Source organism: Phascolarctos cinereus, unplaced genomic scaffold (genome assembly GCF_003287225.1).
Source record: "Phascolarctos cinereus isolate Bilbo 61053 unplaced genomic scaffold, phaCin_HiC Scaffold_4;HRSCAF=312, whole genome shotgun sequence".
In the NCBI taxonomy this organism is placed as follows: Eukaryota; Metazoa; Chordata; class Mammalia; order Diprotodontia; family Phascolarctidae; genus Phascolarctos; species Phascolarctos cinereus.
In genome coordinates, this window is record NW_027555847.1 from 447769300 (window position 1) to 447793524 (window position 24225).

The 24225-nt window shown below is 37.4% G+C and overlaps 1 protein-coding gene across 1 annotated transcript in view; it reads right to left on the reverse strand.

The window, feature by feature from the left end:
* The window catches only part of CHMP4C (charged multivesicular body protein 4C), a 44350-nt gene extending 21911 nt beyond the window's left edge, over positions 1-22439 (reverse strand). The window contains exon 1 of the mRNA XM_020995822.1: positions 22041-22439. Within this exon, the coding sequence (XP_020851481.1) occupies positions 22041-22230 (190 nt within the window). The 5' untranslated portion in view covers positions 22231-22439. The remainder of the gene's footprint in view (positions 1-22040) is intronic.
* Between the last annotated feature and the right edge of the window lie 1786 nt (positions 22440-24225).

Below are 24225 nucleotides of genomic sequence, written 5' to 3' on the forward strand. Positions count from 1 at the left end.
CAGAATGTCCAAATCCTAGCTCCTCCCAGTCTTGTCAAGCTGGTTAAGTGACTACAGAAGTTCTGAGCCCAATTTCCTTAACAAAAGTCATTACAGTTTTTTTCTAAATTTTATTCAACACTGTTCTCAAAAGCATGAGGTATTTCCTAGGAAGGAAACTAAAACTACTTTCTGAACCTTAATTCTAAGTACTTCTCAAACTATGTCCCATTTAAATATATATATATATATATATATATATATATAGAGAGAGAGAGAGAGAGAGAGAGAGAGAGAGAGAGAGAGAGACAATGTACATCCTAAAATTTAAACCATGAGAGAAAAAGATGAAAAAATATTATTTAAGTATAGTTCCAACTTATATCATGATTACTGCGAAAACAAACTATGTACACATCATTTAAAACAACTGAAAATCCAAGGCTGCTACTTAACAAACACTGAGATACAGGTAGACTATGCTACATGCATGTGTGGTTTCATAGAGTTTTGGTCTGAGGACAATGTAGTTAATACCAGGATAAGCAGAGCTGCTTTTCTGAGATTTAACCCTAAGCTGACACTCATGCTGCATACATTATGAACACTTAATAAATCACTGAATCAATAAATGACACTGTCATTAAAAGGGAAAAAGAATAAAATGTGTACCAAAAATGAGGTAAGAAATATAATGCCAAGAGGTGAAGGGCAGGATGATGAGAATGGAAGATTGGGAAGTTATTTATGTGGGCAATAGCAATTAATGACATTTATAGACTATATATATTTATACATACTCTATATAGACACTATATATGTATATGTATATATATATATATACATATGTATATGTATATACATATGTATATATATATACATATGTATATGTATATATATGTATATATATATATATATATATATATATATATATATATATATATATATATATATATATATATATATATAGGCAGGCTTGGGAAAATGAAAGTACAGTTGCTTAGAAGTTAAATGTAGAATATCAACATTTCTCTTTATCTGAACCCATCCTAGTTTAAATGTTATAATAAATTCAATCAGCCAACCAACAATCATTAAGTTTCCACTATGTGTCAGGCTCTGTGCTAAGTGCCAAGGTTACAAAGACAAAAGGGAAGTAGTCTCTGCCCTCAAGACACTTACTTTTGTGAAGACAACCTACGCATATAAAGAAATATATATGACACTTAAAAAAAGCAGATAGTAATCTTGGAGAGGAAGGCACTAGCGGCTGGGTGGACTAGAAAGTGGAATAAGGTGGAATTCTAGCTAAGGCTTGAAGGAAATCAGGGTTATGAGGAACAGTTGAGGAAAGAAAGAGTATTACAAATATGGGGCACGACCAGTACAAAGTCATGAAGAGAAATGGAGCAATATGTGTGAGGGATACCAAGTAGGCCTGTATAGCTAGAGGCCCAGATGGTAAAGAGCTTCAAATTTCAAAAAGAGTAGTTTACATTTGATCCCAGAAGTAATAGGCAGCCACCAAATTTTATTGAGTAACAATGATTAGGGTAATTATGGTTAGAGTAGGAAAATGACTTTGGAGTTTCTGGGAAGGTTAGATTGAAATAGTCATAGACTTGAGGCAAGAAGAACCAACAGGAGATTATTATAATAGTGCAAGGTGAGAAATGATGAGGGCCTGACCTAATAACAATGCTGTTTGGGTGGCAAGAAGAAATATTGTGGAAATAGATACAATAGATATGGCAATTAATTGTCTTTGTGTGGTGAGTGAGAATGAGTAGTAGAGGATGACACTAAGGTCACAAGCTGAGTGACTGGGAGTATGCCCTCTACAGCAATAAGGAAGTTTGAGAAAGACAGGTAGGTTTTAGGGCAAAGATTGTTATTATTGTTTAGTTGTTTCAGTTGTGTCCAACTCTTTAGGATCCCATTTTGGGGTTTTCTTAGCAAAGATACTGGAGTGGGCTGCCATTTCCTTCTCCAGCTCATTTTATAGATGAGGAAACTGAAACAAACAGAGTTAAGTGACTTTCCCAGGGTCTCATAGCTAGTTAAATGTCTGAGGCCAGATTTGAGCTCGTGAAGGTAAGTCTTCCTGATTCTAAGCCCAGTGCTCTGTCTACCTCACCACCTAACTGCCCCAAAGGGAAAAGATCCTAAGTTCTATTTTGGACGGGTTGAGTTTGAGATGACTATAGTACTTCCAGTTTGAAATGTTTATGGACCAATCCCTCTCTGAGGAGAAAGTCATGGAATTAGGGCAGCGAATATCACTGTCTATGCATTACTGAATGTTCATGCACAGAACAGACTCTACATAGGGCCAGTGTCCTGCTGGCCACTCTAGTAGGTGGTAGGTAGAAGACACTACAAAGGACAGGTCTGCAACATTATCTAAGCACAATGTACTCCTTGGTCTGGAAAGAGCCATTTGTTCCTCAACAGCTAAGTTTCCTTGGAAAGAGAAGTCAGGGATGTATTGGAATAATTGCTGCTAGGCTACAACTTACCTAGCTTTTGGAAACATTTGCTGCATCTGTTCAGACCTGGAGGGGGATTTCAGCCCTTAGGACCTAGTTCCCTGCTGAGACAATGACCAGCAATGGGGATTCTGGCTTATCTATCTTTTAATTTTCCCCAGTATCTAGATTGGACAGTGTCCTGAACATACAATTCAATTCATCCAACAAACATTCACAAAGTGCTTGCTATTGTATATGTAGACCCCTATGCATGATGCTATGAATACAAAGATAAAAAAAACACAGTACCTGCTCTCAATGTGTTTATGTTACAATGCAGTGGGTGCAGCATATAAACAGATAAATACAGCACAAGGTGGGGTCATGAAGAGAACAAAGAAGAGATCCAGACCCAGTCCTCCAGAAAAATTTGAGTAATTTAAGGAATCAAGGAAGATTTTTAGGCAAGAAGTTCCACCTGAGCTTTGCCAAGAAGGAAGAGAAAAATGTCAACAGGTGGAAATGTAGAGGGTGTGAGACTAGGCGGGAAGCCTGTGTGAATGCACAAATGTGACGAAGGCAGGAGGCCTCTAGTAGTAGTTGAAGGAACTACTTTAAGGGAGCACATACTAGTCCAATTTGGCTGGACTATGAAATGAAGGCGAATCATATCAGATTGGAAAGGTAGGTTTAAGTTAAATTGCATAAAATTTGCAAAGATCGGCTTTTGGAATTTGTATTTTATCTTTTAGGAAACAGAACTGTTGAAGTTTGTCGTTTTGTGTTTTTATTTTGTTTTTTTTAAGACAGGAATGAAATTCTCAAATATGTGCAATATATTGGGCTTATTTTGGAAGCTGTATGAAGGATAAACTGGAGACTAGACAGAGGAAGACCAGTTAGGAAACTACTACCAAAATAAATAAATAAATAAATGAAGCGGGTGATAAATGATAAGGACTTGACTGAAGATAGTAAAAGTATAAGTGGACAGGAGAGGAAAGACATGAGCAATATTGTGGAGGTCAAATTTTAAAGGACTAGGCAACTGATTTGGACATAGCAGTTTGGCAAATGTCAAAGATGACTATCAAACTTTTGTGCCTGGGTGACTGGGAGTTCAACAGTATCATCAACAGAAAAAGGAAAGATGGGAGAAGCAAGGTTAGGAAGTGAGATGGTGGAATCAGTTTTGGACATGTTAAGTTTGAGGTGCTGGTGGGACATGTAGGTAGAGAAGTCTATCAGATCATTGGAAATATTCAATAGGTGGACTGGAGCTATTGAGACTGAATGTATTAATTAGGGATTTGTCTATCTAAAGGTCATATGGAATCCATGGGAGTGGATGAAGTGATCTGGTGAGGGAGTATAAAGGGAAAAGGGCATAGAAAATCCAGACTTGAAGAGTGGGAAGGTGACAATGAATCAGTGAACATGATTGAGGGGCAGTCAAACAGACAGAAGGACTAGAAGGGAATGGTGTCACAGAAGTCAAGGCAAGAGAGAGTATGAAATAGAAGTGGATAATTAACAGTGTTAAACTGCTATTTTAAAAATGGGAGACCTAGGTTCAAATCCTTCTATTTACTTACTACCTATGAAACCTTAGGCAAGTCACTTAATCTCTCAGGGTCTTGGGTTTTCTCATCTATAAAATTAGGACATTAAACAAGTGATCTCTAAGATTCCTTCAAGCTCTAAATCCAATCATCTGGTTACTCTATTATTTAATAATTAATTGGTGAGCCTGTTATTTAGGATCATTGGTGACCTTTAAGAGAAAAGTTTCAGTAGAGCAATGGAGTTGAAATAAGACTGGAGGGGTAAATAAATGGCTATTGAGGAAGTGTATTTTTTTTAACATAGACTACTCTTTTTAGGAGTTAAGCTGTAAAAATTAATTAGATTGCAAACTCTTTGAAGGCAAGCAAGGACTATTTTTTGCCTCCTTTTGTATCTCCAGTACACAGACACAATGTCTGACACATAGTAGGTAGGCACCAATTAAAAAGGAAAAGAGATATAGGATTAAAAACTTGAGGAGGATGCAAGATCAGTGGAAGGTTTGTTTTGTTTTGTTTTGTTTTTTTATGATTTGGGAGATCTGACCATGTTTATAAGCAGCAGGTAGTGAGCCAGATGAGAGAATAAAGATAATATATATAGAAAGAGAATGTCTGGTGGAGCAAGTTTTTGGAGGAAATGGGTGAAGATGGTATCAAGTGCGCAAATTAAAGTGTTTCCAACCCAAGGTGGAAGACCAGTTCATTTTCTGAAATTGTAGCAAAGGATGTGAGAGTAAGTGAGAATTTAGAGACTTTGAAGTATGGAGTGTGGGAGATGAGGGAACTCATGATAGATGGCCTTATTCTTCTCAGCAAAAAAAAAAAGAAAGAAAAGGAATTATCTACTGAGGGGGTGTTGGTAGTGGGAATGAAGGCTTAATAAAAAAGAAGACTGTCAAAGATGAAGGAAAGATCAATGGGTAGCAGTGAGAGTCCAGTTGAGTTTAGACAGCATGAATGTATAGCACACATAAGCTGGAGATTTTATGGTCTCCCCCATATTTGAAGGCTCAGTACTAGAAGCACATGGATAATGATTAGAGTGCCCTGAGACTGCCAATTCACAAGATGATAAGAGTAAAAGGATGAGGGGACATGGAATTCAAAAATGGAGAAGACAGCCCAATAGAAGGTAAGATTATTTAAGGCAAGAACTATTTCATTTTTGTCTTTGTATCCCAAAGACCTCAGTAATTTTTTTTTTGCAAGACACATGATTTGTTAGTGTGGGGAGTCCTCTAAAGAGCTTCTTCTCCCAATGCAGATTGGTACCTTCTCTGCAACTGATAATCTAAGAGAGTTGTCTGGTGCAGAGGTGTAAAACACACAACCCACAACAGTCCCAGGTGCCTCTGGAGCCATATTAAAATGTAATTGGGAAATATTTAACAAAATAAATAAATCACAATAAAACCTAATGTTAATCCTGAGGGCCTAGTGGATAGAGTGCTGGGCCTAGAGTCAGTTACACCTTAGTTCAAATCTGACCTCAGACACTTACTAGCTATATGAATCTAGACAAATCACTTAATCTTGTTTGCTTCAGTTTCTTCATCTGTAAAATGAGCTGGAGAAGGAAGTGACAAACCCTTCAGCATCTTTGCCAAAGAAAACCCCAAATGGGGACACAAAGATTTGAACACAATTTAAAAACAACTGAACAACAACAAAATGTTAGTATATGGTTTTCTAAGTAAATACGCAGCCCACAGGGACTCTTACGTATAGTTTTATGGCCCCCATTTCTATTTGAGTTTGACACTACTGGCCTGGTGGACTGAGTGGATTAGGGACTTCAGCATGTGCTAAAAGCAGGACTTCAACCCAGCCTTGACTGACTCCAAAGCCAGATCTCTCTCCCTCATGCCATGCTGCCTCTCACCTGGTACAAAATAGAGGTTTGGGGTTTTTTTGCTTTGTTCTTTTTTGACAATTGGAGTTAAGTGACTTGCTCAGGGTTACACAGCTAGTAAGTGTCAAATGTTTGGTCTGAGGTTGGATTTGAACTCAGGTCCTCTTGACTTCAGGGCCGGTGCTCTATCCACTGCACTACCTAGCTGCCCCCATAATAGAGGTTCAAGAAATTTTTGTTGATTGATTAAATTTTTTTGTGGAAGTAGCTATTTATAGAGTCAAGAGAGGGAAGTAAAGCTGGAAAATGGGAGATAGGTTGAGATAAGTGAGATAAAGGGAATGATGTTTACAATGAGGGGCATGGAAAGATTCAGGAGGAGTGAGGTAGAAAGACAAATAGAAGAACAGAAGATTTTGAATGGAGAAGTAAATTTCAGAGTTATTTCAAAGTTCAGGCAATGGTTATGTCTATGGATGGTTAAGAAAGAGTGATGCTGACACTGGCGGAGTTGAGGAAATTGATGAACTAGGAGTTCATAGTATCAAAAGAGTTATTGATGAAAGGACTGAAAGCATCGAAGATAAGGACAAGGGCAGGAGGAAAGCAGGACTGTGAGCCGCATGCTGAAATCATTAATAAAGATGGAAATATCAGCAGATGTCAGAGATATGGATCTAGACAGAATAATATAATTGGATGACATGAACTTGAAAAGAGTAAAAGCTGCTAAGTCATGGTGGCAGAGCAAGGATCTGGAAGGGAAACAAGAAAAATACTAACTCCTTGGCTCCTGTAAGTTGAGGTGGGGAGATGAGATAAAGTGTAGCCAGCATTTTGAGCCAGTGGCAAGGAATGTTCATTTAATTGAATTGTCAAAGTGAATGTGATATCTTCAGGGGACAGCCACATTTCAGTTAATAACTGCTTGTGAATGAATAAAAATGAATGACTGAGTGAGCACACAAGGATGGTATGCTGTCTTTCATATATGAAGCTGATATTACTGACCCATCAGCAGTATGACACATACTTTGAATTGTTTTTCCAGCAGTAATGAGAAATCAACTTTAAAAGCCTTCCTGGAGCTGTATTCATCAGAGACATCCAACCACCTAATTATGCACCTCTCTTGACATGACGAAGAAGGAAATTTCAAAAGAGGATGTAATTCAAGCTGTCTGCTTGGTATACTGCAATCTTCCAGTCTCCCATCCAAGATATTTTCTAGAGTGTTACTGGTCAGAGACACAGGATTACTTGTTTAAACAAAAGGCCTACTGTCTTAGCAAGAGTACAGGGAAGTCTAGACTCCTTGTCTCACTATGTAACAGCAGAGGTGTGTGAGTGATATTTTTTAACTTCTGACAATAGCAGAGAGAACAATGTCCTTTATGTACTGGTGCCACAAGAAACAAATGACTCTTTATAGTGATTCACTGCAGACCATTGCTGTAACTTAAGCTACAAAACAACATTTTAGTAACAATTAAAAGAGTGCTATATAAATGTACTGTATGTTCACTAAGAGCTGTTAGAGTGATGAGGCTTAAAATGCTTTTAGTACGATGCTGTTCTATCATCATAGTGGGGCTACAATAAACACAAACTGAGATCTGTAGCAAAGAGCTTATTTAAAAAGCCTGACATTGGTTCCGTTTCCTTTGCTCACATAACAAGATTTGCTTCTCCTGGAACTCAAAGGCATTGCTGTCAGTTTATTTTGCATTTGTGATATTATGAATGTGATAAATATCAAATCCATTAGTTTTCTCATAGACAGAATATACTGGCAACCATCATATAGCATAAGTATAGAAAAAGCTGCTTTTGAATTGTAAAATGCAACATATCATTACTTATCGATGATAACTGAATCATCTATAAAGGAAGAGGCACTTAGTCTCAGATGTGCCACAAATTAGCTGTGTGATCTTGGATTCTCTATGAGTTTTAGTATCATTAACTGTAAAATGGTCCTTCTAAGCTCCCTCTGAGGCCGCTTAGTGGCAAAATGCATAATTAGAATTGAAGTCAGGAAGTCCTGAGTTCAAATCCTGAAAGAGATTAGCTGTATGATGTTATACAAGTCAGTTTCCCTCTTTGTAAAATGAAGATCAATTATTGTGAGGATCAAATGAGATAATATTTATAAAGCACCATGTAGACTTCAAAGTGCTATATAAATACTTATCATTATTACTACTATCTAAACTCTGTGATTGGATGAAATGCCAAAAAATGAAGATACCATGTAGAATCTATATAATAGGATGATTACAATCATTATCTATATCTCTTTATTTCTCAAAAAGATCTTAACATGGCTATGATATTTCATTTGAAGATCTCTAATGTAAAGCTTTACAGAATTTCAGAGTTGGAAGGGACTTTAATGTCCATTTAGTCCAACTCATCCCTGAAAAGGAATCCCTATTATAACATGACCAACAAGTTGTCCTCCAGCATTGGGTTAGTCCTTCAGTGAGGGAGAACCCACTTCTTCCCACGTTAACTTATTCAATTTTTGGACAGTCTAATTACTGAGTTTTTCTTGACATCAAGTCTAAATTTGCCTCTTGTAACTTCAACTTATTGTCCTGGTCCCACCCTTTCAAGGCCAAAGAGAATATGTCCAATTGTTCCTCAACATGACAACCCTTCAAATACCTGAATATGGCTATAGTTATCATGTTACTCCTAAGACTTCTCCTTTCTAATATCTCTATTTCCTTCAACTAATCTTCAAATGATAGAGACTCATGTCATCCTGTTTTCTATCCTTTGTTCTTATCAAGCATCATGTTTGCCATCATTTTTTTTCTTACCCAGATTCATACTTCTATCTCTTTCCTATCACATGAATTAAATGACAACAAGGTATAGTGAATATAAGGGGCCATATAGAAGGTAGGGTTTTTAACCTGTCAAAATTGGATTAAAGTCTTGTTTTATGACAAATACTAGTTGTAAGACCATAGGAAAATCACTTAATCTCTCAGTGCCCTCAGCTAACTCTAAAATAATAACTGCAAAGGCTTTGCCAATTTCATCTCATCAGTACAGAGAGTTTCCATACTGGGAGTTCTTCACACTGATCAACTCACAAGTATGGACCAAAAAAAGAAAATTAACCAGTTTATAGTAGAAGTTCATTATAGTTAACTTAATCTCAGTTAACTTCCTAAATAAACATTGTTTTCATTTCATAAATTATGAAAAATACATTTGTCCCCATGATTGTATATATTATTTCAGTGATGTTGAATGCTATAGCATTCTTAACAATGGCATCCCTTTGCCAATCTACATTTCCATGACGTTCTTGAGTTTTAAAAAAGTTTTTCTATTTGTTCAAGTCATTCAACAAGGGTATAATGAACTCCTATTATAGAAGTGGCTTAACATGGTGCCTCATATACTGAAAATATAATGAAGTACAGAAAGCAGCTGGTGGCACAATGGACCTGGAATCAGGAAGACCTGAGTTCAAATCCAGCCTCAGGTACTTACTGGCTGTGTGACCTTGGGCAAGCCACTTAAACCTCGGTCTCAGTTTCCTCAACTGTAATATGAGAACAGCAATAGTATCTACCTCCCAAGGCTGTTTTGAGGGCAAAAGGAGATAAATTTTATAAAATGCCTCACAAATCTTAAAGTGCTATATAAATACTAGCTATTATTCAGGATCCTTGACATCAAAGAATTTACAAGATCATTGGAAGACAAGAGATGACATAATTAAATCATGATTCAAAGCACTTGACTTTTCTTCCATTCTTCCATCACCCAAATTCACTAAGAGGTGATTAATGGTCTTGGTTTTATTGAGTAAACATAGTGAATTTTCCTTCTAAAGTGTTTGTACTCATTCAATAGAGAGCAAATTCCTCAAGGTGCTGAAGGGTCTAGTAAGAAGTGTTAGTATTAATTTCAATCAGTTCCATTTTTTTAAAAAGTGAAACCAGTTATTTGGTATCACATAAAATGATCAATAGTTTGTTGAATTTTTCACTATTCAACAAGCTAATCCACTGGCTCCCTCGCACAGTTAGCCCTTTTATAAAGTTACATAAACTCCAGTGGCTATCACCTCCACGATTAAATACCAAATTCTCCATTTAGCATTCAAAGCCCTTTGTTACATGTCCTCACTCCCCTTCAAGTCTTCTTACACCTACACCCTTACTCACAATCACACTTAGATCCAGTGACAGTGGTTTCCTGGCTGTTCCATGAACCACACACTTCATCTCTCAGCTCCAGGCATTTTCTCTGGCTGTCTTTCTTGCGCGTAATGCTCTTGTTCCTTATTGACTCCTGATTGCCAAAGCTCCCTTCTAGTCCCAACTAAAATTCCACCTTCTATAGGAAGCTTTTCCCAATCCCTCTTAATTCTGCTGCTTCTCCATTAGTTATTTCCTATTTATCCTGTATATAGTATTTTTATATATCTTTGTTTGCTTGTTGTCTCTCCCATTAAAATGTGAGCTCCTCTACCACAGGGACCATCTCCTGCCTGTATTTGTATCCCCAGTGCTTAGCACAGTGACTGGTACATAGCATAGTGACTGGTATGTAATGGGAACTTAATAAACGCTTATAGATTGACTGACTGATTACCATGGCCTACAAGAAAGCAACAAAAGAATCAGTTTCTCTTCCATGAGGAGGAAATAAACACCTAACTTTTCTAGACCTCAAGTTCTTTACCTGTAAATCAAGAGATATACTAAATCAGAGATATGAAATACATCACACAAAGCCCACAACATTTCCTAGCACAACCTGAAACAGATTAAAATGTAATTGGGAAATATTTAACAAAATAAATAAAAATACAATAAAACATAGATAATGAAAATATGTGTTTTTCTAATATGTGCCTTCAGGGATCCTTATGAATGGTTTAATGGCCCCCATTTCTACTTGTTTGACACCACTGTACTAAATGATTTCTAAGGTCTCCTAAAAATTCTAAAATTCAATGATTATAACCAATCAAGCAAAGCACTATGGTCAGATGACCATTACAATATGGAGTCCCTTCCTCCATCCAATTTTAAAAGGATCTGCAATTCTTAAAAAAATAATTTTAACTGAAAAAGCCTGGGGAATTACACTTAATCTGGGATTCAGAATGTGAACTAAAAAATCAAAAAGGAAAAGTCTGGATGGCCTACACGTTAAAAAAATTTTTATGATACATAAAAGTTGGAAACTTTGCATGGACGAGTATGGCAAAACCTACTTGTTGTAGCTAACACAAGAGCAAGCTTTGTGTTAAATCAATGTCCTTTGTCAGAACTCAAAGGTATGTTGACTTATACTGCTCGTGTATAAATTTATAGGAAGAGTTAAACGATAGTGCAAATATCCCAGCCCTCTGAAAAAGGCCTGTGGAAGAACTCTGCCATACTAAAAATGAAACACCCACTTGGATTGGTCAGGACAAAGTACACATTTGAAGACAATTAAAATGATTTTAACGGTCCATTTGGAAATTTGAAAAAAAAACAACAACAACAAGGTTAGCTGAGTTTTCATAGTAATTCAAGTTTTACTGGGCTATACATTTTCCAAAGTGCCTGCCAATGGTTTAATTGTATCATTTCACAGTTCCACTTTTATATTGAAAACCTAACTGGAAGTATAAATCTTACTTCAGTTGAAATGGGAAGGTGATGCTAAACTTTGTATTTTATATTAAGCCATGAACTTTAAAAGCCAAGGTCTCCATTATTCTCCAGAACTGCTGCTGCTGCTTCTTTCCTTCCTTCCTTTCTTGTTTCCTTCCTTCTCTTCTTCCCTCCTTTCCTCCTTCTTTCCCCCTTCCTTCTTCCCCTTCTCCCTCTCCTTCCCCTTCCTCCTTTCCTTTTTCTTTCCTCTCTTCCCCTTTCCTTCTCTTTCCTTCCTTCTTGGTTTTTCTCCTTCCTTTTTGCCTTCCTTCCTCTTCCTCCTTTTTCTTCTCTTTTATTCCATGAGTATTACATACTTCCATTATCCCCAGACCAACAACATATTTCAAGCCCAAAGTGTTCTACGGCTAAATTCATATGGGAAACACTATTCTAAACCTAAGTTGAGATCCTAAAATTTGTACCAGGTATTTTTGCCACACATTTGAAATGAAAGTTCTATACTCTTAGATGGAATTTATTCAAGAGAACTTTAGTCAGTAAATATTTTATGACTGAATCAACCTTGTTTTATCTCCTCTACTTCTGCTTTCTTTTGGCAGGGCAGTAACTCAGGTGAAGTCTTTTCCTCAGAATACTAATACGTCCATTTCCACCCACTAACCCTTTACCTTGCATCCCTCCACTGTCCACACTCCATATGGAGATGACCATCTCTACATTCCTCACCTCAGCCCTAGACTGCATTCCCAGGATCCCATCACTTCTTCCAGGGCCTGCCTTACCTCACCTCATTGTCACTTCCTTCTTCTTGCTGGTTCCCTCCCCTCAGCCTCCTCCCAAGGTTTTTAAAGGGGTAGGAGGGGAGTCCATTGGTAATCAGGTATGAATTTTGCCATGGGTTTTTAAGGATGACTTTCAAGGGGATAGGCTTCCCCTTAGTTCAACATGATTATACCTGATTAAGTTTAGCTGAAATCAATCAATCAATCAATTAATTAATTAATTAATCAACAAGCATTTAAAGCACCTACCATGTGGCAGGCATTGTGATAAGCACTGGGAATACAAAGACAAAAACAAATCAGTCTCTTCGAAATATATAAACCATTCCATTGAATTTGTCTAGGTGCTGCTGGGAAAAGCTGATAAAATTTAAATCACTGCTATTTGCTAAAAAGATTTGCTGAGGCAGCCGTCTGAAACAGCCTATGATTGAGGGCCATTTTAGATTTGTCTGCTTACTTCAATTATCCATGATAATTCATCCTCCCACTGCTGTGGTTAATCAAGCTCGGGCTCATGCATGTCATAGGCACAGATATAGATACTGATCATGAGAAGGTTGGCCATAGTGTGATTAATTTTTCAGTCACAGAAACTGATTGAGATTATAGGCATAGAGAGAAGATTTATATCAGTAGAGGATGTATTCACATTAATGAAAACAACTATCCTTGAAATACTTACGCACAAATATGAATGAGACATAATTCAGAATGCAGTTTCTGCCCCTGCCAAAGAAGTGTGATAACTAAGAAACAACAACTCTCTTTGCTCCCTTGTCAGTCTTTTCATGGCTAGTCAAATAAATATTTTTCTTCATTTTTGTTACTATACATCTTGCAAATGATCTGTGAAAGTGCAAGGTGGTCCTTTACAAATAATTAAGCATAAAGCCATAAAGTTTTGTTTGTTTGTTTTTGGAAAAGCACTAGCAATATTAAATCAGTCAATCAATTGATTAACAAGCATTTATTAAGCATTTACTACATGGCTAATAAATAAGCTAAGCACTAGAGATAAAAAGAAAAATCAAAAACAGCCCCAAGCTTAAAAGAGTTTATATTCAAATGGGGGAGGGGAAAATGACACATACACAAATATACAAATATACATATACATACATGTATATATGTATACCATTGGGGACATATCTACATTGCTCTCCTATCTGAAGAAAGGACATTTAATTTGAAAGGCAAAGCATGTCAGCTATTCAGTTCACCTGAAATGAAATTAACACTTACATATAGATACTCAACAGAAAAATCATATAAACTTTCTACAACTATGAAGATGTATAGAAAAGTATGAGGAAACACAATCTGTTGCATACTACTCTCATTTAAATAACAACAATAATGATGATGATGATAGCTGACATCTAAAGCGCTTATGTGCCAGGTATTGTGCTGAAAGCTTTATAAATATTATCTCATTTGATTCTCACAATAATCCTGAGAGATAGGTGCTATTATGATCCACACTTTACAGAAGAGGAAACTGAGGTAAACAAAGGTTAAGTGACTTGCCCAGGGCCACATAGCTAGTAAGTACCTGCAGCCAGATTTGTTCTCAGGTCTTCCTGACTCCCAGCCCAGCACTCTAGCCAATGTGACACTTAACTGCCTCCATAGTATTAATCCTGATTACTTTAAAATATATAACACTAACCCAAATCTGTGAAGGAATACTTACCACTATTCAAAATCAGAAAGAATATTAAGGGAAGGAAGCCACACAAATTCTGTTTCTAAAAACAGACTAACACATTGACCTATCCAAAATAACACTTAAAAAGAGGGCAAGAAAGAAGAAAATTCCAGAATATTACTGTGAGCTCAATTTTACAAACAGTTAAAAAATAAATAGGTGATCACTAAGAGCCAGCATGAATTCAATAAGTTAAACCAAACTAACTTCATTTCCTTTTCTGATAATAGCCTAGTAGGTTGGAAGAATATCATAGATATACTATAGCATCATTTTAAGAAGGCATTTAAAGGGCAGCTAGGTGGTGCAGTGGATAGAGCTCGGGCCTTAGAGTCAGGAGGACCTGGCCTCAGATACTTGACACTGATCAGCTGTGTGACCTTGGGCAAGTCACTTAACCCGGGTTGCGAGGGGGGGGGAAGCATTGAATAAATCTTCAGATAAAGTTATGTATTCAGACGATTCATCTTAGTCTGGAGATGATCCTGGATTGCTGAAAGCTATGTTAGTTTAATTTAATACAAGCTCTGGCAGCTCCTACCAACCTGGAAAGGCTTTGAATATGTCTCTATATTTATCATTTGAGTCCCAGCCTAATTCAGAGAAGCTTGTAACTGAAAGGTTTGTTACTAAGTAATGATTTTTTTCAGTTACAGCAATTCAAAAGAACTATCACTTTAAACAAAGAAAGCTTGCAAACTATATTGCTAGAAGAAATGTCCACACCTACAAAATCATGGATCCTTCGAATAGCTATCTCTTCTAAGTTGCATGAGAAAGGGGTAAAAACACTGCCCGTCATTTTTACAATTCCTTTGAATCTCTCCATTGAGAATTCTTTCCTACCCTTAAAAGTGTCATCTCGTTGTGTCATTTTTATTATGGCAACTATTTTGTGTAGTTTTAATATCTCTAAGAAATGGTGATGACTGAATTACCATTTACAAAATATCTATCTTCCATTTTTCAGAGTTTATACTTGTTTAAACAAATACAGTATATTCTCAGCTTTATACTTTCTTCTAAACTGATATTTAATGTGTCCTTTGCTCTAACTAGTCAAAGATCTGTATTTACACAGATTTTTTTTCTGTAAATATTTATTTGGATTATTGTTAAGCATTAATAGTTTTAAATAGTACTAAGACTTTTGGGACATCCTAATATAACACATCAGATTCTGATGTAAGAGTGCCAAAATGGTGGTTCCACAATAGTTACCAACAAAAATAGGTCACTATAAAAATGCTGGCAGATCTGTTCCATTTTGCAAACTGCTGCCCACATATGGGACCTTCATTTGTGAATATTCTTGTTATGATCTGACTTTGCTGCATCTTGTGCGAAGTTCTCTGTAGACTGATTTTCTCAACTAATTTCCTGTTTTGTGAGGAAATGCTATTTGCATTCTTCAACCATTCACCAATCGATTTTTTACAAATGGGCCTGTACTCTAAACAGGTGTTGCCCTTGTCTGTTATCCCATTGCCTAAAGATAAAATTCCTTTGCCTGACATCTGGCAAGAATCTTCCATTGCAGTTTAACCTTGTATTGTTTCTTCCACATCCTCTTTTTACCAAGCACAATGGACTACTCTCTGCTGCCTCCCAAATTCACTCTGCTTTCCCACTTCTGGGCCTTTGTTCATTCCCTACTTCCTTCTCGAAAAACTCACCTTTCCTCTTTATTTTGCTGAATTCCTACCATCCTTTAAAGCCTAATTCAAATGCCAATTACTCCATGATCCCCACAGTCTTAACAACCTTTCCTCTTAGACATCACATAACATTTTATTTCAGAACTCTCTAATGAATTTATCATGTAATTCTATATATCTATCTTATCACCACCACTACCACTCCCTTCCCCAAAGAAGGCAAAGATTCCATTTTATCTAAATTTAATACTTTTTCCAGTGTCCAGTACTGGATTCTCCTCATAGCAAGTGCCTTATAAAAGTTTGCTGAATGAATTAATAATTTAGATTAAGTGCTTGCTAGCTGAGGCACTTTCCGTGCTCTTTCAGGCCTCCTTGTAGCAACTATTTTGCATAGCCTTATTATCTCCAAAAAATGGCCATTTTCCATTTCTTAGGATTGACAGTTTGTTTAAACAAATGTAGTGTCTTCTCATCTTTATCCTTTTTTTCTAATCTGTATTTAATTTGTCTTTTGTTCTCACTAGTTAATGACCTGAATGTATGGACAACTGATTCAGAAATAACCGTTTCCTCTCTATAACCAGCCATATCCTCTCTGTTAAAATTACCTGATTTTCCTGTTATTGTGTCCAGAACCTTTTGTCTCTCTTCTAGCAGAAAGTATTCATGATGGAAGGATATGAGGTTTCTGAGTAGTTTTTACCTTTATCCTTTTTCACTTGTTGTTTCCAAATGGTATTTCTCAAAGCAGATTTCACTACTCTTCCTTGGGCCAATTTGCATTGGAATCACTGAGTATCTAGGTCTTTGTTAAATTAGTCTGGAGATTTTGTCAGTTTTCTCATAGAATTCCCCTACATCTTGATACCATCCAGGAGATGTTTGTACATAAGATACTATTATTTTCACATTGATCTTACAGTTGTGAGCAGTGAAATGGCAAAGTGTTCCCCATGAAATAGAATAGTATAGTATAATAGAACTCTAAGATTTGGAAACAGAAGAGCTGGTCTGACTTTTGGCTACCTGTGTAACTTTTGACAAATCTCTTAACTTCCCTGAATCTCAATTTTCTCATCTATAAAATGATGAGGTTGAACTAGATCATCCTTAAATGCCTTTCTGTTCTAATAGTCTATGAATCTATTTCTTGTTGCTTTTGTACATATGATGAAAACAAGCAAACTTTTTATGTCCTACTGTCACATTTACAGTGAGAAAGTTAAGACGTTTGGTTCCTCCAGTTATGAAGCAACTCATTGATCATTGCACAAAGATGGTATGTTAAGATTATCAATAGTTAAATTAATGTTCACAGATGATCTAAAAATTATTTGGTCTTAGCAATCTTGATCCCCTTTTCTGATGTCACACCAGCTTCACTATGGAAACGAAATAAAGTTGCATAGGATTGAAGACAATTTTATGCTTTTCTGTCAATTTTTTGGGTTGTTGTGCTAAAAAATCATCAGCTTCTGTCTACCTACCAGCTTTTGGTGATAAACCTCTCTGTGCTTATCTAGACTCATATATCACTAGACTTGGATTCAAAACCTTACAGCTTTGGAAGAATTTGTGAGAGCATGTGCTCTTCTGGCACAACTTTGAAGAAGCCAGGGTCATCTTAATGCCTGATGATGCATTATAGTGGGATTTTCATAGAGGAATTATTATTACATAGTAGCCAAAAAAATTAATTTGAGGATACATAAATATAAATATCATGTCCATATCAGGAGAAACAATCCATTGTACTTTGTACTTTTCAGACCACCTGCAGAATATTCTGGCCAGTTCTGGGATTCATGCTTTAAGAAGGAGAATGACAACACAAAAAATGGCTAGGATAGAGAAAGTTATGGGGCTTATGTCCTATAGAGACCAGTTGAAAAAACTTTTTTCAGGAGGAGGGGTATTTGGAAAAGAGATTTAGGCAGATCATGAGGAACTACTCACCATGTGGTGGAAGGCATACCAGACTTTGACTCAAGAGATAACTGAGTTCAAATTAATCTTTAAAATGGGGAATATCATACTTATAGTACCTACTTTACAAGTGTGATAAGGAAAGCACTATACAGTTACTATAATAATAATAGTAATAATAATAATAATAATAGCTAACATTTACATAGCACTTATGTGTAGGCACTGTGCTAAGTGTTTTACAATTATTATCTCATTTGATCTTCACAACAATCCTAAGACATGGGCGCTATTATTATCCCCACTTTACAGATGAGGAAATTGAGGTAAACAAAGGTTAAGTAACTTGCTCAGGGTCATATAGTTAGTAAGTGTCCAGTTTAGAACTCAGGTCTTACTGACTACAGGTTCCATGCTCTATACACTGCATCACCCAGCTGCCTGCTTTCAAATATTATTATTACTATTAATATTATTATTGACACAAACAGCTGTCTCTCTGAAATTAGGGGAACTGGGTACAGATCCCCCCTCTCAACTTGCCTTTTTTACCTTTCTTTATCTTCCCAGTACTTACCAGAGTGCCTGGCACATAGTAAGCCCTTAATAAATGCCTTTTGACTGACTGAATTACAACCTGTGTGCCCATGGGCAAGTCATTTAACATCACTGGGTTTCAGTTTGCTCATCTATGAAATGAGGTGGTTAGTCAGCCTCTGAAATTCCCTCCAGCTCCAGCTCTATGATTCTAGGAATACTAAATACTTGAAAAGCTATTACGTCTAGAGGAGTTAGTCTGCTCAGTTCCAGAAAGCAAAACTAGATTCACTCATGGGTAGATACTAGAGAGAGGTAAATTTTAGCTATTCATCATAAAGAACTGCCTGACAGAGATGTCCAATAATGGAATGCTCCCTGTTACTAGAGGAAGGCATTGTGTGGTCAAGCGGATTGCTGTTTTCGGAAGTCAGACATTGCTGTGTGACTTTGAAGAGTCTACCTTCCCAAGTCTATTTCTAAGTACTCAAAGATATGCCTTATAAGGTAGCATGTTCATACGCACTGTACAAAAGATAACAGAGCACATGCTGCTGCCATTGACATTTCAAATGACAATACCCAGAAGAAGTAGAAGATTATTTAATACCAGAAGCTTGCCACTGCCACAAAATAGCTGTCCTAGATGAAAGGCACTACATGAAAATAACCCTTTTTTTCAGTATCATCTCAGGAAGCAACCACCTGATATTCTTGAAAAGATTAATAAATCTTATTCCAACTTACCTTTTTCAAAAATGGCAATCTTTTGAATGCAACAGTATAGCACAGGCCAGCTAGTTGATTAAATGAAAATCACACATATTCTCAGAGTCTTTTTTACTTATCCCCAGTGTATACTAATGTTCTATATTCACCTTTATCACAAAGCATTTATTAAGCCCCTACTCTGTGCCAGAGTAATGAGGCTGATGATCACAACTGTTGCTTTATATGTGAGTATTTATTGCTGACATATAAATTAGTCATGATCAACAGTCATTTTCATGTTTTGGCCTGGCAATAAGCTCACTCCAAGCCAGATCTTTCTTTATTCCAACAGATACTGAATTCAAGTGTATCCTTGGGTTTCAGCTTCTATAATAAAGGATGCATTTTAGCTATTCCCAGTGATCCATTTCTTCCCTTATCATCTCATTCTAGTAGACTGTCTTGCAAAGTCAATCCCTTGCTATTCATAGTAACACATGCAGTTAAATGTTCTTTGATTTGAGGATGTTGCTGTGAAGATCCTTTGCAGATGTATTGTTAGCATGGATATGGGGCACTGGAGGCAGGGTGGTACAATGAAAAGAGTGCTGGGTTAGAGGACATGGATTCAAATTCTACTTCTGATGCTTATTTTCTGTGTGACCTTACTCAAATCACTTAATCCCCCAGACCCTGTTTTCTCCTCCATAAAATGAGGGATGAACTAGATGGCCTCTGAGGTCTTTTTCAGCTCTAGAGCTATGATCCTATGACAACTGGAGAAGACTAGGACGAGTTTTCTCTAAATTTTGTCTTTAAAGAGTAAGCCTACAACTTACTTGAAGAAGCAAAAGAAAATTTGGGTAAGTATCAAATAAAGAATAATAATTTTAGGAATATGAATATATACATATATGTATATAAATACATATAAGTATCTCACCATACTTCACATTTGTCATATCACATGTGAATATTCTGCCTACTTCTAAGAGTAATACTTTAAGAGAGAAAATGTCCGGGAAAAATGGACAGGATGGTGATAATTCTGGAATTTATGTCATATGAAGACTATTTGACAGAATTTGGGGTATTTGAAAAAGAGAAGAGCACCCATTATGCAGTAAGCACTAGAAAGGGTCTCAAAAGCCATAGTCTTTGCTTTTGAAGACCTTAAAATCCAAGAGATTGCTTTTTAATAATTTAGGTGGTCAGAGACCTGTAAAGAGACAGACAAATGTGTGTATAATATAGGATAGGGGAGATGGGGATTTTAGGAACACATGAAAGCAATATTTGTATTAATACAGGGCAGCTAGGTGGCACAGTGCCAGACCTGGAGTCAGGAAGATTCATCTTCATGAGTTCAAATCTGGCCTTCAGACACTTTCTAGCTATGTGACCCTGGGCAAGTCACTCAACCCTGTTTGCCTCAGTTTCCTCATCTGTGAAATGAACCTGAGAAGGAAATGGCAAACCACTCCAGTATCTTTGCCAAGAAAACACCAAATGGGGTGACAAAAAATAAGACATGACTGAACAACATATTAATACAGCTATTAATTATTAATATTAAGATAGTAACACATACAAACCACATGTAAGCACCAAGAGAATGCAGAGTAAAGCAATAATCCTTGAGATAGTCATCATCAGTTAATACTGATGTATTGTGTTTTTTTCCCCAGTAAGCTAAGACGGAACTTTTCCTTTTGAATTTTCTGCCTTAATGTCTTTCAGTAAATATTTTCATACACAAAAATAAAATAGAAGTCAACATTACAAGTGCCAAATATGTACCATAATATTGTGACAGTATGGGAGAGTGAAAATAGCATATCATAGAAAAAATGAAGTTTGACCTTAGGGCATATTCCAGTCCTTATTGCTGTACAGTACTGGGTAATAGTTACACAGAAACTTTTTGTGTGATTAACAAATTCCAATGAGAAGGTACAGTGTTTCCAGGTCTGGTTCTGTGGGGAAAAACTTGTTTCGACCTCCCCCCACCACCTCCAACAATAATAACACTTGTATATGACTAAGGGATATAAGCATGGGGATGCAAACATTAATAGTTTGATGGTAAAAAAAAAAAAGAATTATATATCACCATCTCTGTTTCCAGCTCTGCCAATGCCAAAGAACAGGAATCTAGTAGTTCTAGCTGTATATAAAGTTCTAGCTATATATAAAGTTATGTTAGTATATGGGTCAAATAATTTATTTTTATATGCTAGTTTGCCACATCTTAAGAAGCATAAAAAATTAAAGAAGTTTTAAAAACCAGTATTTACATAAAGAATCATAAAAGCTACTGCTCCTGCCCTTTATAAATAGTTTAGTGTATGTGCTTTGCTACAGTGTTGGATACAAAATTATATTAAAAAAAGAAAATACATTTTTTGTAAAAGTCATAGTATAATTATGAGTCAAACAGTCACATAAAATTCTGCATTTTCAAAAATGTTCAATCAGAACAGAAAACATCTTTGTGTAGATGCAATCATGAACATTACCACTTGCAGAAAAAAGGCAAAAGGAAAAATCACTTGCACCTCTCTGTGAGTCTTTTTTACTTGTCCCTAGTGTATACTAATGTTCTATATTTGCCTTTATCACAAAGCATTTATTAAGCCCCTGCTCTGTGCCAGGGACTTGCTAGGTACTTGGGATACCAGGCAAGAAATAAAACAGTCCAATGGAGGTTTGCAAAACACAAAGAACTCCGAATGTGATAGGCATACTAGGACATTATTGATTCAGAATTCCCTATAAATTATAAAGGTCAAGCAGGCATAGGCATTTGAAATCCACTGCTTCTTGATAAGATCTTAACTACAGAAAAGTTGGCTGAAGTGTTCAAAAATGAAAGGTGGATGGAAGGGGCACATACAAGGTCTCACTAAAATATATGCAACATAGGTTGCATGTTTGTATACAATTCTATCTATGGTGCAACACATATACAAGCATGTACACAATTGTATATATTATACATACACTCAGCTCCTTGGCAGAAAATTGTTTTTACTATTAGGGTACTCCTAGAGAGAGGGTTTAAATGAAGTTGTGGCTTGCTCTGACCCTGGGTCCTGAGCTCTGGCCGCTGACTCTGGGGACTTTGAAGTCCAGAAGTAAAGAGCTGGTCAGAAATGAGGCCAGATAGCTGCCACGGAGGGACCCGACCCGAGCCCTACCTCTTTTATTGTGCGTCCCGTGCTTCTTGGCCAGAGCGAGCTCCCTCTGGATCCTGCTTTCCAAGTACTCTTGTTTCTTGCCCAGCATCTCCTCCGTCTCCCGGAGCCGGGCCAAGGCCTCCTGGGGGCTGGGAGCGGCCTTGCCCTTGGAGGAGTTTCCCCCTTTGAAAAACTTGCCCAACTTGCTCATGGTGGCTTCTTTGAGGACCCCACGGCACCGAAGGAGGCGGGGAGACCCGGCAGCCCCCTAGGGCCACACCTGAAGGACAGGTGACTAAGATATGTCCTCTTCCTGCCAGGCAGTGCAGTCAAAGCTCCTAGAAATCAACAAAGTGTCAGGGCAAGGAGTAACACACACTCTCGGGCACTTCCTGACCATCGGGTCCTGAGCCCCGCCCCGGCAGTCCGGCGGTACAGGCTACCTGTGCTGGGCTGAGGAGTGGGAAGGGCGAGGGAGGAGAGTTTGGGAAGCCAGCTCTGACTCTTTGGTTTGCTCCTCCGGAGGAAAACAGATGGTGAAAAGCCCCGAAAGAGGCGGGATGGGAAGCGCACATTGGGGACCCTGAGGCGCATCCCAGAAACTGGGAATGAATTATGGAGAAGGCACCAAAAGAGCAGCTCAGGTATACGTGCTAGTATACACCATCGATGTTTGGGCGTGTATGTGTAGCTGCGCCTTTCTTCTGAGATGACTTCTTATTTACACTGCGGCTGACTTGTACCCGTTTGTATGTTGTCTCCCTCATTAGACTGTGAGCTCTTTAAGAGCAGAGAACTGGTCTCCCCCTCCCCCTTTCTTTGCATCCCCAGTGCTTAGCATACTGTAAACATCGAGGCTTGTTGATTGACTGACTGACTGTCACCCCTGCCGGACTGCATATAGCAAAGATCACTGGATTAGAAATCAGAGAACCTGGTTTCAAAAAATATCTTTGACAGTTGTGGTGTGACCTGGGGCAAGTCACTTAACCTTTCTGGGCCTCAGTTCCTTTAACTACAAAATGAGAGAGTTTGACTAGATGGCTTCTGAGGTGCTTCTAACTCCTTATCTATGATCCCACCTATGTAAACAGAGGCAGGTGTTTCTGTGTATTTATGAAAGCTCAGGGTGTGTGTGTGTGTGTGTGTGTGTGTGTGTGTGTGTGTGTGTGTGTGTGTGTGTGTGTGAAAGTGGCTTACTCTGTGTGTATAGAGTGAAGCTCTGTCTTGCCTCAGAAGGATGAATAGGTTCTGTAAATCAACATGGATTTAGAATGGAATAGCAATCTGTTTTCCTAGTGGTAGCACGCTGGGAGATGTTTAGTTGGATTTGTAAGGATTCTCAAACTTTTTATGTAATCCTATCTAAAAAAGGCTGCAATTCTTTTGCTAGCTGAAGTTGGGTCTATTTTCCATCTATTATATACATACAAGTATTAAGAAGGGATAGAAAATCCTAGTAAAAGCTGTTATTTTGCTGTTACTATTTGATTCCTATCAGCAGAGCCACAAGCAATGTTTGGTAACATGAAAGGCAAATTGACATTATTAGCAAGGAAATGACATCAAATGACAAGAAAGTGGTCTTACAAAAGTTAAGTGACTTGTCCATTGTCACGGAACGAAACAGTATATGATCTGAGATTCACAGACTCATACATGTAACACAGAAATGAGCCTTTCCATTTACTGTAACTTCTTCATTTTTAAGATAAGGAAACTGAGGCCCTGGAAGGTTAAGTGATTTGCCTAAGGTCACATATCAGATATGGGATTTAAACCCAAAGCCTGTGACTCTCAAATAAGTGCTCTGTCCACTGCATTTTTCTTCCTGCAGCCTCCTCAAACCTAGGTCTTCTCTCTGATGCTTTATCCAGTATACTATGTTGACTATGAAATAATTACAACTATCAGGAATGAATGTCCTGCCAGAACTTCAAAAGCAACATTTCCAAAACTGAACTCATTACTTCCTCACTGCTCATCCCCCACCATTTCTCCAACCAACATCTCCATTTCTTTCAAGAACACTCAAGTTCCCAGTCACCCAGACTCATATTCTCAGAACCATTTTTGACTCTTCACTATACTTCAGTATATGTAGAAGAGTGGGGTCAAAACCACTCTTCACATTTTAGCCTTCATACCTTAAAAAGGAGAAAACATCAGTGACAGAGGCTTTAAACTACATGCTAAAAACAAACAA